The sequence below is a fragment of the Mus caroli genome, unplaced genomic scaffold (assembly GCF_978045245.1).
Source record: "Mus caroli unplaced genomic scaffold, Mus_caroli_1 scaffold_4, whole genome shotgun sequence".
NCBI classification, from domain to species: domain Eukaryota; kingdom Metazoa; phylum Chordata; class Mammalia; order Rodentia; family Muridae; genus Mus; species Mus caroli.
The window spans coordinates 15,086,745-15,101,970 of NW_028227259.1; the positions used below are offsets into that span (position 1 = coordinate 15,086,745).

A 15,226-nucleotide genomic window follows, 5' to 3' on the forward strand; every position below is an offset into this window, starting at 1 on the left:
GCACTGATTGCTCTTCCAGAGGCTCTGAGTTCAATTCCCAGCAACCACATGGTGGCTCACAACCATCTGTAATGAGATCCGATGCCCTCTTCTGGTGTGTCTTAAGACAGCTACAGTGTACTCATATACATAAAATAAATCTTTTTTTAAAAAAATGACAGTATGATGATGAGAACACATAGTTATGTGAAATCTACATTATCATGGCAATAATTGACTATTCATACAATAGTCCTGTGGCATTGTTCCTGTATATTAAAACAAAGAAAACTACATACATAGACTACTAACATTAAAAACTCTGCATTAGGTGGATCCAATTATTATAAGGAAAAAAATGAATCAAAACTACAAGGAAATTGGGTTACACAAGACTTTTTTTTTAACTGAGAAGCAATCAAGAGTACTTTACACACGTAAAATCTTCTCAAGAATGGTCTCCTTTAGCTTCCTGTCTGAATTACAAGGAGTTAATAAAAACTTGGGTTTTTGGGGGTTTTTTTTGAAAAAAAAATTACATGCCTCTTTTTTACAACACAGGACTTGCTATGCATACTCAGAGAGACTGGCAAATCTACAAAACGACAGCAAATTAAAGTTATGAAATTAAGCAATCACAGCCATGGTGGTATTTTAATTCTGCCATTCTGGTGTGGTGACCATTCCAGATTCCTTTTACATAAAAATTTGTTCAGACATTTTCAAAGTCTCCTGTTTATTTTAGCTATGAAGAAAGAATCTGTGCCTCCGTATTAAGAAATCTCAAATTCATATTTCATTAACTATAATTATATAAATTTACAATATCTATTTCAGGAAGCAATGGTATTTATTGGTCCATATTCCATAAACACCAAAAGCACACATGCTACATAATCTAGTGGAAAAAAAAATCTCTTAAATCTCTTTCCAATTACTGGTATTTAGATAGAGCCAATGATCAGCGTATTTTATATTAGAGAAAATAATTTTAAAAGCATTTTTATAACTAGTGCAAGCCTTGTCATTTCTAACTTTCTGAAGATAATAAATGTAGAAACTGATGCTAAGCAAATTAAGGCAAACATAGAATTTTGATGAAGGATCTCTGGCTCAAGTTCATGTCCTTCCTTGGGAGCACAACCGTGTGCTGTCATGCTGCTTAGGATCGACACAGACTGACAAGAATAGAAGAGAGCTTTCCTTAACTTCAATGAAGAAACCACACGTGTAAAATAAAATAAATAACAAAGAAAGAGGCTGGCTTTATTGGGGCTAAGCAAAGCTCTCAGAAGGGCTGAAAGCCATCTCAATGCAAATGAACAGAAAGCATATTTGACAAGGAAGGCATGTCAACTCCAGGTGGCCTTGACAAATAAAGCTTGCTGATTAAAAAGCCTGACTCTCCTGTGAGCAAGACAGGCCTCACTGGGTGAGGAATTATGGTGAAGAGGAACAGTGGCAAACAGGAACAGGACCAGAGCACGGCAATGTCTGAAGTCTCCAAAGAAAGAAGGCCACGGCAAGCACCTTTAAATATTTGTCAGTCCAGCAAGACTCATGTCCTGGAGACATTAAAGGATAATATCAGATGGAGTGACATGAACAAAGAGGCAATAATTCACATTTGAGACTATGTTGGCAATTGTTTTCTTTTCACTAGACTATTAAGAGCTACACTGAATAAGTACAAATAGCAGGTGTGTGGGCACCTGATCATTATTGAGTGGCTGCAGACAGGGAATTTTCAAAATCTTTCCTAAATCAATACCTTTTTTCCACTGGTGATTTTATTTTATTTTACTTTACTTTTGAAGTAGATAAAGAAAACGTTAAATATATCATACTGGTTTTAATCACCCGAGTACAATTAGGTTTTCAATCCAGCAGTTATTACTCAGCTTTCCATTTCTACCTAGCTCTCTCTTCCCTCTCTCTCTTCCCTCCCCTGGAGATCCTCCCTGTTTTTCTCCCTTCATCCCTCCTTTCCTCTCTTCTTCACTCCCTTCACCCATTTTGTTTCCTTCCTATTAAATACCAACTTAGCAATTACTATGTGTCAAGTCCTATTCTGAAGACATTAAAAATTCTTTCAGTTAATCCTTATCCAACCAATGAAACAACTGCTGTATATTATGTCTAAAAGTCACACTAATACATTTCCCCTCATTTGTTTTCTAAATAGTCTTTAAAAGGAATGAAGAGAACTATCGGTAAAGTAGTGTAATTTTTCTGTCTTGAATGGATAGATATATTGGCAGATGATATTTAGAAAAATATCATTTATCTGTTCTGTAATGATCAACAGAAGGAAAGATTATAAATCTGAATGAAATAGTTAGGAATGGACCCACCCCAAATTACTTGGATGCCAGAGTAAGCCCAGCCCAGCTGTTACTCTTTGCCCTGGCTGCCATCCTCCTGGAGAGCAGGACGACGGGGGAGTAGGAGTAAACAACCTGCTGAGGAGCAGCTGGGCTTATTTGTAAAGTAGGCAAGCAGGCTGGGAAGACAAAGGGCAATTTCGGTGGCTAGCAGTATGAATGGAAATTTGGGAGGTGGGGTGCGGGTGGGCTGAGGAGCAGGATGCTACAATGACGTTACAACAAATTGCAGTACTGACAAAGCATCCTCAGGGGCATACCCAGGAGGGCATTTGCTGGCCAGAGCTTTCCCCACCCCTCACAGAACTAATCCAATAGCAACTCCCAGTCCATTACTGATCACCATGCAGACATTCAACAGTAAGCTACACCAAGGTTTGTTCTAATGATCCAGTGGAAATAAATGAGAGGTAAAAGGCAAAAGAGCATCGCTCATCCAGGACCACATATGGTGGGGTATTACATGTTGACTAATGCAGAGATGCAGTTGTCTAGTAAAAATAATTGTGTACACTCAAACAAAACTGCACATAATAAAAATCCTAGTATAGCATTTATTTTACAGCACTAAAAACGTATCTGATGTCTTTCTAAGCAAGTATTTCCATTTTAGCCTAAAGATGTTGATATGAATTTCCCCAGTTTATTTCTTATTTTTATTATTTTTCAATTTTACTTATTCTTAAGATTTAAATCATTGTCTTTTTTTTCCCCTTCAAATATGAAAAGTCTTTGTCAATCCTGATGATACATCTGATTTCAATTTGGGTATACACATTGTAGAGGGAGAGAAAAAAAATGGCAAAAAAGAAAATCTCTCAAAAGCTATGCCCAATCTATAACCTTTGTCTGTGAGAGATATGATGGGGGATAAAATTTATTTCTGTTAAATGGAATTACAATTGCCTAAATAATAATATTTTCTTCTTCCTGCCATTCTTTGAGATTTGTTATTAGGTTTTCAATCCAGCAGTTATTACTCAGGTTTCCATTTCTACCTAGCTCTCTCTTCCCTCTCTTCCCTCTCCCTGTTTTGTCACTGTTTGTTTCCAGTGACTTCTCCTGAGCTGAAGTCACGGGCTCTTTTATTGTTTCTTTCTTTCTTTCTTTCTTTCTTTCTTTCTTTCTTTCTTTCTTTCTTTCGTTCTTTCTTTTTTTAATGATTCATTTATCCATCTTATGTATATGAGCACACTGTCTTTGGCACACCACAAGAGGGCAGCAAATCCCATTACAGATGGTTGTAAGTCACCATGTGGTTGCTGGGAATTGAACTCATGACTGTTAGAAAAGCAGCCGGTGCTCTTAACCATTGAGCCATCTCTCTCCCTCTCCTTTTTTTTTTTTTTTTTAATTTAGATTTTCGAGACAGAATTTCTCGGTGTAGCCCTGGCTGTCCTGGAAACTCACTTTGTAGACCAGGCTGGCCTCAAACTCAGAAATCCGCCTGCCTCTGCCTCTCAAATGCTGGGATTAAAGGTGTGCACCACCACTGCCCGGCTTTTTAATTGATTCTTTGTGTCTGTTTCGTCAGGATTTATCAGTGTGGGAATCAACAAGATGTTGTATTGGAATTGGGAGATGGTCACTGGATCAAATGAGAGCTGATGGGCCGCTGAAGGAATCACTTGTGTAGCCCCCATGTGCCTCAGACTGCTTCGGTGCACTCCTCAGATATCGGCTTCTTAGTGTATTCTGGATTGTTTCAAAGCACTTGGGATCCTTTTCAGAACTTCTGAAATAGAGACCCTTTTGAAGAAGGAGTGAAAGGTAAATTTTCCTATCTTTCCTTTCACTGATGTGCTCCTGAGCTGAATCATTTCATTTTCTGTGATGTCTAATATGAACATATTTATAAGTGACATCCAGCCAAAAAAAAAATCAAATAGATAAAATTAATGACATTTTGTAGAGCAATTATATCATAGATATTACAATATGTAATAAATCATATTACATAGCTAACATTTATTAGAGACAAACTAAAGAATAAAAACTGCTACCAAGCTGTAAAGCAAGGTTGCTCCAGGAATACAGGTGGCCAACATTAATAACTTGAGTAGGATTCCCAGGAGCACATTATAGAAGGAGAATCTTAGCTCCCCTAATTTGTCCTCTGATCTCTACACACAGGTCATGGCACATAAGACCACATACTTGTATATACATACATACGTACACACATACATAAATGTAACTAAAGTCTTTTTTAAATATCCAAATCTACCTGAATTTTCATTAATTATATATCCCTCATACTAAGTAAATGAAAATTTCTCAAATTTTCACAGAAATGGTATGTGTGTGTGTGTGTGTGTGTGTGTGTATTGGGAGGGGGTGATTGAGCAAATGGCATAGGTGATACTTGTGTGTGTGGTAAACGTACAAATGAGAAAATAGGTAAGTAGACATCTAGAAGAGTGTGTCTCTGGCACAATCATTCGATAGACTGGGATGACTATGGGGGCACAGCTAGGGGCTAGAAGTTAGAAAACTGAGGCCAGTGACTGACTCTTACCTGCTGCCACCCACTAGTCATCCAGACAAAGGTCCAGCTCCCCATCTTAATACTCAATACATTAAACTGTCTTGTTTTATCATTGTAAGTCTTTTTACAAATACATCTCAGTCCTCCTGGGAATAGGGTTTGATGCATGGCTGCATGTACGTGGTGCTTCTCTGTGTATGTGCTTCTCTGTGTATGAGCGTGTGTGTGTGTGTGTGTGTGTGTGTGTGAGAGAGAGAGAGAGAGAGACAGACAGACAGACAGACAAACAGACAGAAAACTTTATCTTAGAATAATATTAGGTTTACAGAAATATTAATTTTGAAATTGATACACTGATACACAAGTTTCCCATACTGCTTAGACCCAGCTTTCCATTTAATAACATTTACCTAATGGTAACATTATCGCAACTAATGAATCAACATTGATGAATAATTACTAACTAAAATCCATACCGTGCTTAGATTTCCTTAGTTTTCACCTGATAACCCTTTACTCCCTCCAGAATCCCATCCAGTATATCATTTATATTAATAAAACTGTTCCCTTATATTCTAAAATCCTAGCCACGTGCTTAGTCTCTAAAACATTGATAAAGCTCAACAAATATTCACAGAATAAGGTATTATTGTTAAATGAATCCACCTTTTTTGAATGGTTAAAAATTTCTAAATTTCCAATGTGAGAGACCAAGATTCAGAGCACAGGGATTAAATTGTGATGACACTGGCTGTCATTAGTCCAGGAAAACATGTCTTTGTGTGATATACATGTTTTTGAATTTCTCAGAATGCTTCTTTCTCCAAAACTGACCAAAGTTCTGAACTTAATATAGCAATATGTGCCCCCAATTTATAACATCAATAATGAATAAAACGTATTTATATATTACCCTGTGACCAATAAATGCATACACACCATGTTTAATTAAAAATGATCAGGGAACAGTATGATAGCTCAGCTTTTCTATGAGTGTGTTTATCATGACCAACCCAACAATTTGGATAGTAAGATACTAGCTTGGTGTCATGGCTCACGCCTTTGATCCCAGCACTCACGAGACAGAGGCAGGTGGATCTCTGTGGTTCAAGGCCAGCCTGGTCTACAGAGTGAGTTGCAGGACAGCCAGGGCTACCCAGAGAAACCCTGTCACAAAATAAATAAATAAATAAATAAATAACCAACAACAAACAAAAAAATACTATATTTAGTAATAGTCTTAAATCAAGTTGGCTTTTATTTGACCAGAGGATGGAAGCTAACTAAATTAAAAAGGGTTTTGTTTGAAAACCAACAAAACCACCATAGTAACCAACTGCTCAATAACTGCAGGTTTCAAAAATGACTTGAAGAAGTAATTTTATTCACTATACAACTGCATCACAAAATAGTCTCCCTACTTCAAGTAGCTTAAAGACATTTAAAATCATGTAAACTAAGGAGCAGTATAAAGGCCACAATATCAAGTTGTATCTCTATGCTGGGATACATTTTTCTGCAAGGATCTCAAGGCACAGAACATTTCCATTAGCTTCTTTTTGAGGCTGAGGAAAATAAGACTCAGAGAGGGCTCAGCTCGGTGACTTACAAGAATAACGAAGCATAAATAAGATGTACTGTGAGTTCAGATCCAGAAACTTAAAAATCATGAATCTGTCCATGTCCCAGTAGAGCATGCTGTGTCCCAGGTGTGCAGGTTTTAAAGGTTCTGGAGAAATCAAGCACACAGGGAGGTCCATCAGGAGAAGAAAGGAGTCTTTGCATTTGTGAAGTTGGGAGGGCCTGAGACTGCACAGTAAACTTTTCACTCAGGAAAGGAGCAATCAGGGGCAGTAAAAAGCTGGGAGCAACGTTGTGAACACATTCTGGTTTGACCTTTTGATCTACAGTATGTTTTGAACTCACAATTTAAAGGCCTCTTCATTTCCCTCCTTTCCAGCTGGGTCAGGAGGCCCAGCTGAGTGCTCTTCTCTCCTTCTTTTTTTTTCTCTTTATCTTTGTTGCCACTCTATCTGGCTGTGGTGCTATGGCTACCTGAAATCACCAGTGGGATTTATTCTTAGAAACTCTATGCCCCCACAATAACCTATGACTCAACCCTCTTTTTCTTCTGGTTTTCCCAAGCTAACGCTCAAAACACAGAGCATTGAAGTTGATAGGTTTGCATTGATGAAGTCTGTCTTTCACCTAACTCAAGTTTAGCTACAGATTATGTCAATTAACAGGTTCAGCTTCCTATCGTAATCTCCCCCGCCCGAAGATCCCACTGCCTCAGAATCACGGCACCTTTCAGCATCAGCCACGACCCTGAAAAACAGGCCAATTTCTGGCTGTATGGTGTGCATTTCATTATAAGATGCATTTCAACAAATTTTAAAGATCTTGCTTTCTGCTTATCAACTTGGGTGACAATTAAATGAAGTTTGAAGGTAAACTGGGGATGAATGACTACCTTTCATCCACTATAAGTTGTTCTCTTTTCATTTCTTTGGCCTAAAAAGATAAGGAATCGCTCTCTGGGAAGAGCTGGGAGAGAGTTGTTGCCAAGAGCACATTGGGTAGCACAAGAACAAGCCAGCAAAAAAGAGGAGGCGTATCATCACGCAAGATTGGCACATGCATGCAAAATAGTGTTTTTAGAAAAATAGAAGTTTGTGCATAGATGGGAAAGTGAGAGATGCCTCCAAAGGACTTCCTGAAGCCCTGCTGTTTCGCTCACCAAGGGGAAAGGAGATGAATGGAAAGACCTGGCTAAGCCCCTCTTCTAATGCATCCTTTGAAGGAGCCGTAAACAGTTGCTCAGGATGCCTCAGTTTCCTTGGAACCTTTCTCACCCCATCCCATTACCCTCGCCTTTGGAAATCAGTGTCTAAGACATTTAGCCCTGCTTGTATGGCAATGGGCATTCACGGAATTCCAACTAAGTGTCAGGAGTGAGTTCTGTCCCAGCCACCTTACCTTGTTTGTGCCAGAAAAGACAGAGCTGAAGGTTCTCTTTCACTTTCAAAGCAAACAACACATGCTGAGCTGATAGCCGCCTACCGGACACTGTTTAGACTAACATTGCTCAGTGTGGTCTGGCTTTTGTAATATCAGCTCTATTGTGCTTTACAATGGCGGGCCTACAATTACCTTTGTTAGGTAGGTATTTTCAGGATTTGATCTGTTGTCTCCCAGGTGGCAGCTGGCAAAGTTGCAACTTCCTTTAAATTATTAACAAAGTAATTCTACAGTAACATATAAATGCAAGGGACTCCAACTATGCCTGCAATTTGTAGTCACCTACAGTGGTCCCAACGGCCTTTAAGGAAAACTCTTGCTTTTAGGGAAAACCTGTGATGAGTAAGTATCTTCAATTTAAAAGTATTTTAAATTGGAAGCTGAGAGTTTTGTTCATGGTTCCTTTTACATCTAAAAAGGAAACCAGCATGCATGATGCTCAAGTGTCTTCTGCTTCATTGAGTTATTTGTGAAAGGCCTCGAAGTATTGTACCACATCCGTTTGTATCATCTTCCCTGATTCCCAGCCCCGCCCCTCCCCGCCCCCCCCCCCCAATCTGCAAATTAAATGTTGCACTGCTTTAAAACAGAGAGGGCTCTTGGTCACAAAACATAAGTTACTTGTTCAAGCCACAGAACCAGAAGCAAGATTTAAATTAGGGATGCTTCATCAAAACCTAGGGGGATCAAGGCAATCAAAATAGGAATGTGAGAGTGTTTTGTAATGTCTGAGCCTAAAGTACTTGTTCTGTTTACCATTCCTGCACTCCTAAACCTTTAGGCAGAGAGCAGTCATGGCTGAGAATGTAAGTAAGGTACCGCCTATAGACGTGAAATCTCATTTTTCAGTTTAAAAAATCTTCAAGTAAATCAGTGGATTCTCTGGTATTTTTTAGGTGCTATTGGCATTTAACCTGTAAGACTGCAGTCTAGAGCACCCAGGTAATAGGTGGGAAGATCTTAATCTACGCAAGAGAACTTCACACACAGCTGTTCTTGAATAATAATTGTCTTGACCAACAAAGGCGCATCACAGGAAGAAGGCAAGTTCACAGTCCCAAAAGAGGTCTTGAAATCATTAGTCAGGAAAGAAAGCACCCTTACATAGATTTCCCATTAGAAAAAAAATTTTTTGTTAAGTCCAACTCCACAAAACATATTATAATTCTTCACATTTTGTTCCATGTTTCTTTCTTAAACTGTTGGTTAATAAAACCATCATTTAATTCTCACCAACCCTCCCTAATGGAGTCTGGCATGTGAGTTAATATTTACTCCCGAGTCCTATTTAACTACTGTGGTTATGAATCATGCGTATGACCAGTTTTTATTTATTAACACCCAGAGATGTGTGACTAATATCACCATTGATAATGCTTAGTTACTGGCTAAAACCAAAACTCTGAGCTGGGTCATAAAATACCAGCTTAATCACTGCCTTGTTTTATTTATTTATTTTTTCATTTTTTCTGGATAGAAAATAAACACCAGTCTCTGGAACATTTTCACACAGCTTTTCTTGACACTGTATTTTAGTGCCCTGGTTTGATAAATGTGAAGAATTTTTAAATGTGAGCAAATATTAGCTATGAAATGTTGAAAATGAAGATGGAGTAATGCTCTTCCAAGCTGGCATAACTCAAGACCAAAGGTAGAAAGGTGGCATTTAGAATCAATGGTCTAGGAGGACCAACCATAACATTTTTATAGTACTTTAGACCCAATTCTTCCTCGTAGGGCAGCACTATTAAAACCCTTGCCCATATCTAACTTCCTACAATTCCCCAGGATTACTAGCCTTAGAACAGGCGGCCTTCCAAAATAATCAACTCACAGTGGTGCTTAAGAACTATTAATAATATACACAATTTTAGATTATAAAGAACATTCACGCCGGGTGGTGGTGGTGCACGCCTTTAATCCCAGCACTTGGGAGGCAGAGGCAGGAGGATTTCTTTTTTTTTTTTTTTGAAAGATTTATTTATTTATTATATGTAAGTACACTGTAGCTGTCTTCGGACACTCCAGAAGAGGGCGCCAGATCTCGTTTCGGATGGTTGTGAGCCACCATGTGGTTGCTGGGATTTGAACTCTGGACCTTCGGAAGAGCAGTCGGGTGCTCTTACCCACTGAGCCATCTCACCAGCCCCAGCAGGAGGATTTCTGAGTTCGAGGCTAGCCTGGTCTACAGAGTGAGTTCCAGGACAGCCAGGGCTATACAGAGAAACCCTGTCTTGAAGGGAAAAAAATTCACAAGTATTTTAGTGACAGTAGTTCTTCTCTAACCCTCTATGAAATATGCAGGGAAGGCACCATGACAATCAGTCGTTTTCACATTGACTCAGGAACTGCCATTATTAGGAGAAAGAGTAGGACATGGAGTGGAGGCTCTTGATGGCGAATCCCGAGCTCTCTGAACTATGACAGATAGGGGTGTACAGAATACAGTCATACTGATTAACACTTGCAAGTTTTATGTACATAGGTATCTATTCAAAGCCTAAATCTCCATTTATAATGTCAACATATCTTGACTTAACTGCCTCTTCCTCAAACATCCTAGAAGTCTGTCTTGCTGAAGCAATCACTCTCTGTGTCTTCTGTGACTGTCACTCCTCAGGGGGACTTTGAACTCCTATCTTCCAGACACTCCTAATTGACTGTCCTTGATTGGAGTCTTGGTTGACTGGGACTTTCTACAGTTCTCGTGATTGGTTCTTTGCTAATTTGTTTTTTTGTATGTTCCTTCTTTCAACTCCATTCTGGAGAAGTTTATTTTTGCCTTCCCAGTAACCTCATTAATGCAGGATGGTGACAGATAAGGAAAGAACAGATATCAACATGGAGCAACACAGTTCATCAGGGCTCCTCCTCATTCTTTCCAGTTGCTCTTTCTGGAGAATCACAAACAGTTTTTAAGAAAACTCTCTGAACAGAAAGTTCATTCTCCATTAATCTCCCCAATAGTAGGCTCCTTAGCTAGAAAAAAGGACTATGATGCACAAGATGTATGGCTACCCTTGGACTTTAAATCTTTTGCCTTATATAGTCAACTCAAATCTCGACTGAAAAATTCTTTCAGGGGGAGATAACATCTTGCCACCTAATTTTTTTTTATGTTTTCACTTGTTAAATAACCTTATTTGTTCTTAGAAAACTCATCAAGAGATACATGTATTCCCAGAATAGTAGTTGCCTTGTCCTTTCATGTCCTCTATTTGCCCCAAATTGACACATTTTCTAAATACTAAGATGGACTGAGGACCATCCATCCCATCACAGGTGAAAAATGCTTGGAAACTAGCGAGAGGTGCTCTCTACCTGTTAAAGTAGAAGCCTCTTAGAAGCCTTCTTCTGCAAAGGTTTATTTAAGAGCAGACCATTGCCAGAAGTAGAGAACAGAAAGCAAAGGGGAAAAAAAAGGAAAAGACCAGTTGGTCTCTCAACATGTTTGTGAATATACTTTTCTAGAAAATAACTCAAGCTTTGTATATGACAGCTAAACCTCCTCCTTCTCAGAAAGAAAGAAAGAAAGAAAGAAAAGAATTTTGATGTTGTTGCCGTGATCTTAGAAGTAGAGAGTAAAAGAAAACTGGCTGCCCTTCTCCCACATGGCATAGACCACTGCCATGAGAAGAATGATGGATGTACACAACATGGGCCCTCTAGGGAGCCGACCATGTCACCCCATAGGGTCAGGCAGCAGCACAGAGGTGATGTGTCCTACACACCTGCATATCTTACTTTGAAAGACTGAGCAACCATTGGTAATATCAATCACTTAACTCCACCTACAACTGAAAACCCTAAATTCCTGTCACCATGCAATACTTCAGAAGATTAACCTGCGCTGCATGATCCTTAATATTTGAAGACTCTTGGACCATCGACTGAATTCCAGAGTGTGGAGAGTAGTTCATTTCATGCTGACTGAACTACATGTCCTTGCTCTGACATTCCTTGCCTTCCGAGTCACTGAGAAACCTGTGGTACAGCAAGCATGTGCTGTTCCCAGTTGCCTCTCTGGTGTGATCTCATAGCTGACTATCCTAACTAAAATTCACAAGTAAGAACATTTTATTCGAAGATATCACTACACTGTCTTCATATAAAGCTATCACCATAAAATTGTCTGCCTAGCCAGTCCCAATAAGTGGAGAAGACATGCCAGAAAAAAATCCTGGGAGAGTTCTCAGTCGAGTACACACAAATACATGCAGGTCCTCTCCACAACATATGACATGGCTCATAAAATCAGTCACACTGATTTCCCTGATTAAGAGAGACATCTTGAAGATGAGCTTGATTAAAAAAAAATATTTAAATGAGATTGACTATACCATGGAATTTTGGTACACTGACCAAATTATAAGCTCTCCGGTACAAAATCAAATGAAGCAGTTTGGAAAACATACTGACTGATACGGAGCTATCAAAAGCCAAGTCTGCCTGAGGTATAAAGGTCAATTGAAGGCTCAACAGAACAGCAGCATGTCAAAACCAACAGCCTATCCATTTGTCTTCCTTTTTTTCTACATTTTTATTCAGTTATCCACCACAAAAAGAAAAAAAAAAAGGAAGAAAGAAACTATGGCAGAGTTGAAACTAGAAGGGAGAAAAACAAGCCCTATATCCTTTCATGACTCATGTGTCCCTTTGCCTACATTCCATCCTTCCTCATTACCTAATGTCACCCTTCCTTGCTCTCCTTTCTAAGTCTTACACTACACCTATAGTTAGCTATGCTTGCTTGCTGTTTACACACACACAGTACATATATTATAAGCTAGGATCCACATTTCAGAAAGAACCTGCAATGCTTTCTTGCATGAGTTTGGTTCACCTCACTTAACGGTATACTTCCCAAGTCCATACATTTTCCTGTAAATTCTGTGATTTCACTTTTCTCATGAAAACAATATGAAGAACTGTAGGCTTCATATATAGCAACAGTGTACACTCAGAAAAATAAATGAGGAAGAAATAACTCATTCGTAATAGCACTAGGATAAATACCACTCATAAGATTCAGGATCAACTTATTCTTTTCTGGCATCTTCATTTCTCCATATTCCATCCTGTCAAATTTCGCACTTTGATGTATTTGGTTATAACTTCTTAGAAATAGAGACTTTGCTCTCTCTGTCATAATATATCGACCCAAATCAAAAGGCGTGTGTTAATGCAGGACACTACATCTTAAATATGTTACAAATGAATTATGTGTATATACTTAATGCATTTTTGGTACCTAGAACTTAAAGTTACAAGAACATTATTTAAATCAAGAAGATACCCATAATTTTAAGTATTAAGATGAGAAATTTCTACAGCCACCATTACATTTACTGCTGCCCAATAAGAAGACAAAAGGGCCATTTATGTCATACTAAACTCAGACCTTCTGGTTCCATCCTCTGCTAAAAAGTCTTCCCTTGTATTCAGAAATGCAGATTATGTTCTTTCCATAGTGAAAGACAATTTAAAAGCTTACTCGGTTGAATAAAATGGCTCTTATGTAATCCTTATTATTGCATCTGTTCTCTGTCTTAATTGGTGGTGGTAATGAATACTTCATTCCCAATAATTTATTCCAAATTCCTTTCAAGTCAACAAAATCACTTCCTCTTAAAACAGGTTTTGCTCCTTATTTGTTTGGTGACAGGAGGACTGATGATTGGCTTTGACTGGTCCTGATGCAGAACCTATCTTTTGATCATTTATTTATGAATATGATGGAGCTGTGTGCAGAATAAAATAAACATTCTGTTAAGCATTCAGTAAAAATAGATGAATGCACACTTAAAGAAACAGCTAGTACATAGTAATAGTTAATCATTACAAGTCACTTTATCATGATTGCCAATAAACTACTTTATTTTGCCACATATTAAAATATTCTAATAATCAACTCAGTGTGAAGGCTAATTTGTATTATTTGTTAGTCATTTTAATTACACCGGGGATGATATCATTTTTTTCCTCAGGAATTTTCTTTTCTCCTCTCAATCTCATTAAAAAGAAAACAAACAAAACACCCAACAACGACAGCAGCAACAACAGTGTGCCTCTACTTTTAAAGCCTGTCCCATAGGCCTCCCATAGTGCAAGTAGTGGTATTTCAGTAGCTACAGCTCACTTGGGGGATTTAGCCTTTCCAGCTATTAGCAACTGCGCCCCACCTTCTCAGTTCTGCACAGCGGTGAGTGAACTTCTCCAGAATAATATCTGATATTTCTAGGGCAAAAATAACACCTCCAAGTTGGCATGCGATTTAACACTTTTTCCAGATGAGGTAGGATATGTTAACTCGAGGTGATTACAATCCTGGGTGAGTGTTGCAATATGTTTCAGGTGCACTTTGAGGGGTTTGGGGGCAACATGGACCTGTGTTAAGTGACTTTCCATTCGGTCATTTTCCTAACAAAAGGATAAGGAAAGGTAACCTACCTTTATGTGACAGGCGTAGCCTGGGGTAGGAGGGGTTCGCGGAGTGACCTGGGGTCCAGAGTTCCAGCAGGTGACCCCAGAGCAGCAAGGTGAGGATGTGTCCGGCCGGTGCCATGGTGCGTGCTGGCTCTCCTCTGGCCCCTGCAGCCACACTTTAAGACAGTATTGAGTTTTACTTAGTACTTCCCTCCAGGGGCAACTGCGGGCGACAGGCTTTGTCACAAACAGAAGGGGTTGTCATCAGAAAATACCATTCCCAAGTGCCATTTGCCGGGCAATATTTGGATCCGCTAAACCTTTCTGTCCTTGGGCCCGGTGTTTAGAAGCGCGGAGCAAAGGACCGTCCAAGGAGCGCGTCTTGAGAGCCAGGTCCGGGCTGGTGCTGTCGCCGTCACCCAGACGCGGAGTGAGGAGGAGGCTGTGGCTAGCTTCAGTCTCCCCGCCAGCTATTCATTGAGAAAACAGTCGGAGCAGAGCAGCAGCCTCCCCCAGCTCTTCCCCCAGCCTCCCAGAAGTCAGCCTCCTGCACTGACTTGCCGAGCAGCTAGTTCGTATTCGCCTCTCCTCTCGATAATTAGAAGCAAGAAGTGCCACTTGCGCCAGGAGCGCGGGATCCACCCAGCGGGGATGCCGCCTGTCAGCGCTCTGTTTACAGGAAAGTTCAGGCAGGGTTGAGCCCGCGCGCGTTTCTAGGAAGTGTCTCCAGCCCACGTGCCTCGCCGCATCTCCCCGGCTCTGGCCCGCCCGCCAGGCAAGGGAGACAGGTCCTCACCCTGACGGGGCGGGGCCAGGAAGACCTGCAGAATACTCTGACTATTGAGCATGTGAAAGGCTGAGCCATGGCCTCAGGAAGGACTTTGAAATGCTCATTCATCTTTGAATAAATCCACAGTCTAAATCTACC

At 39.7% G+C, this 15,226-nt stretch overlaps 1 protein-coding gene across 1 annotated transcript in view; it reads right to left on the bottom strand.

Moving 5' to 3' along the window:
• The window catches only part of Sema3e (semaphorin 3E), a 220,667-nt gene extending 205,671 nt beyond the window's left edge, over positions 1-14,996 (bottom strand). The window contains exon 1 of the mRNA XM_021163140.2: positions 14,323-14,996. Coding sequence (XP_021018799.1) covers positions 14,323-14,437 — 115 coding nt within the window. The 5' untranslated portion in view covers positions 14,438-14,996. The remainder of the gene's footprint in view (positions 1-14,322) is intronic.
• Between the last annotated feature and the right edge of the window lie 230 nt (positions 14,997-15,226).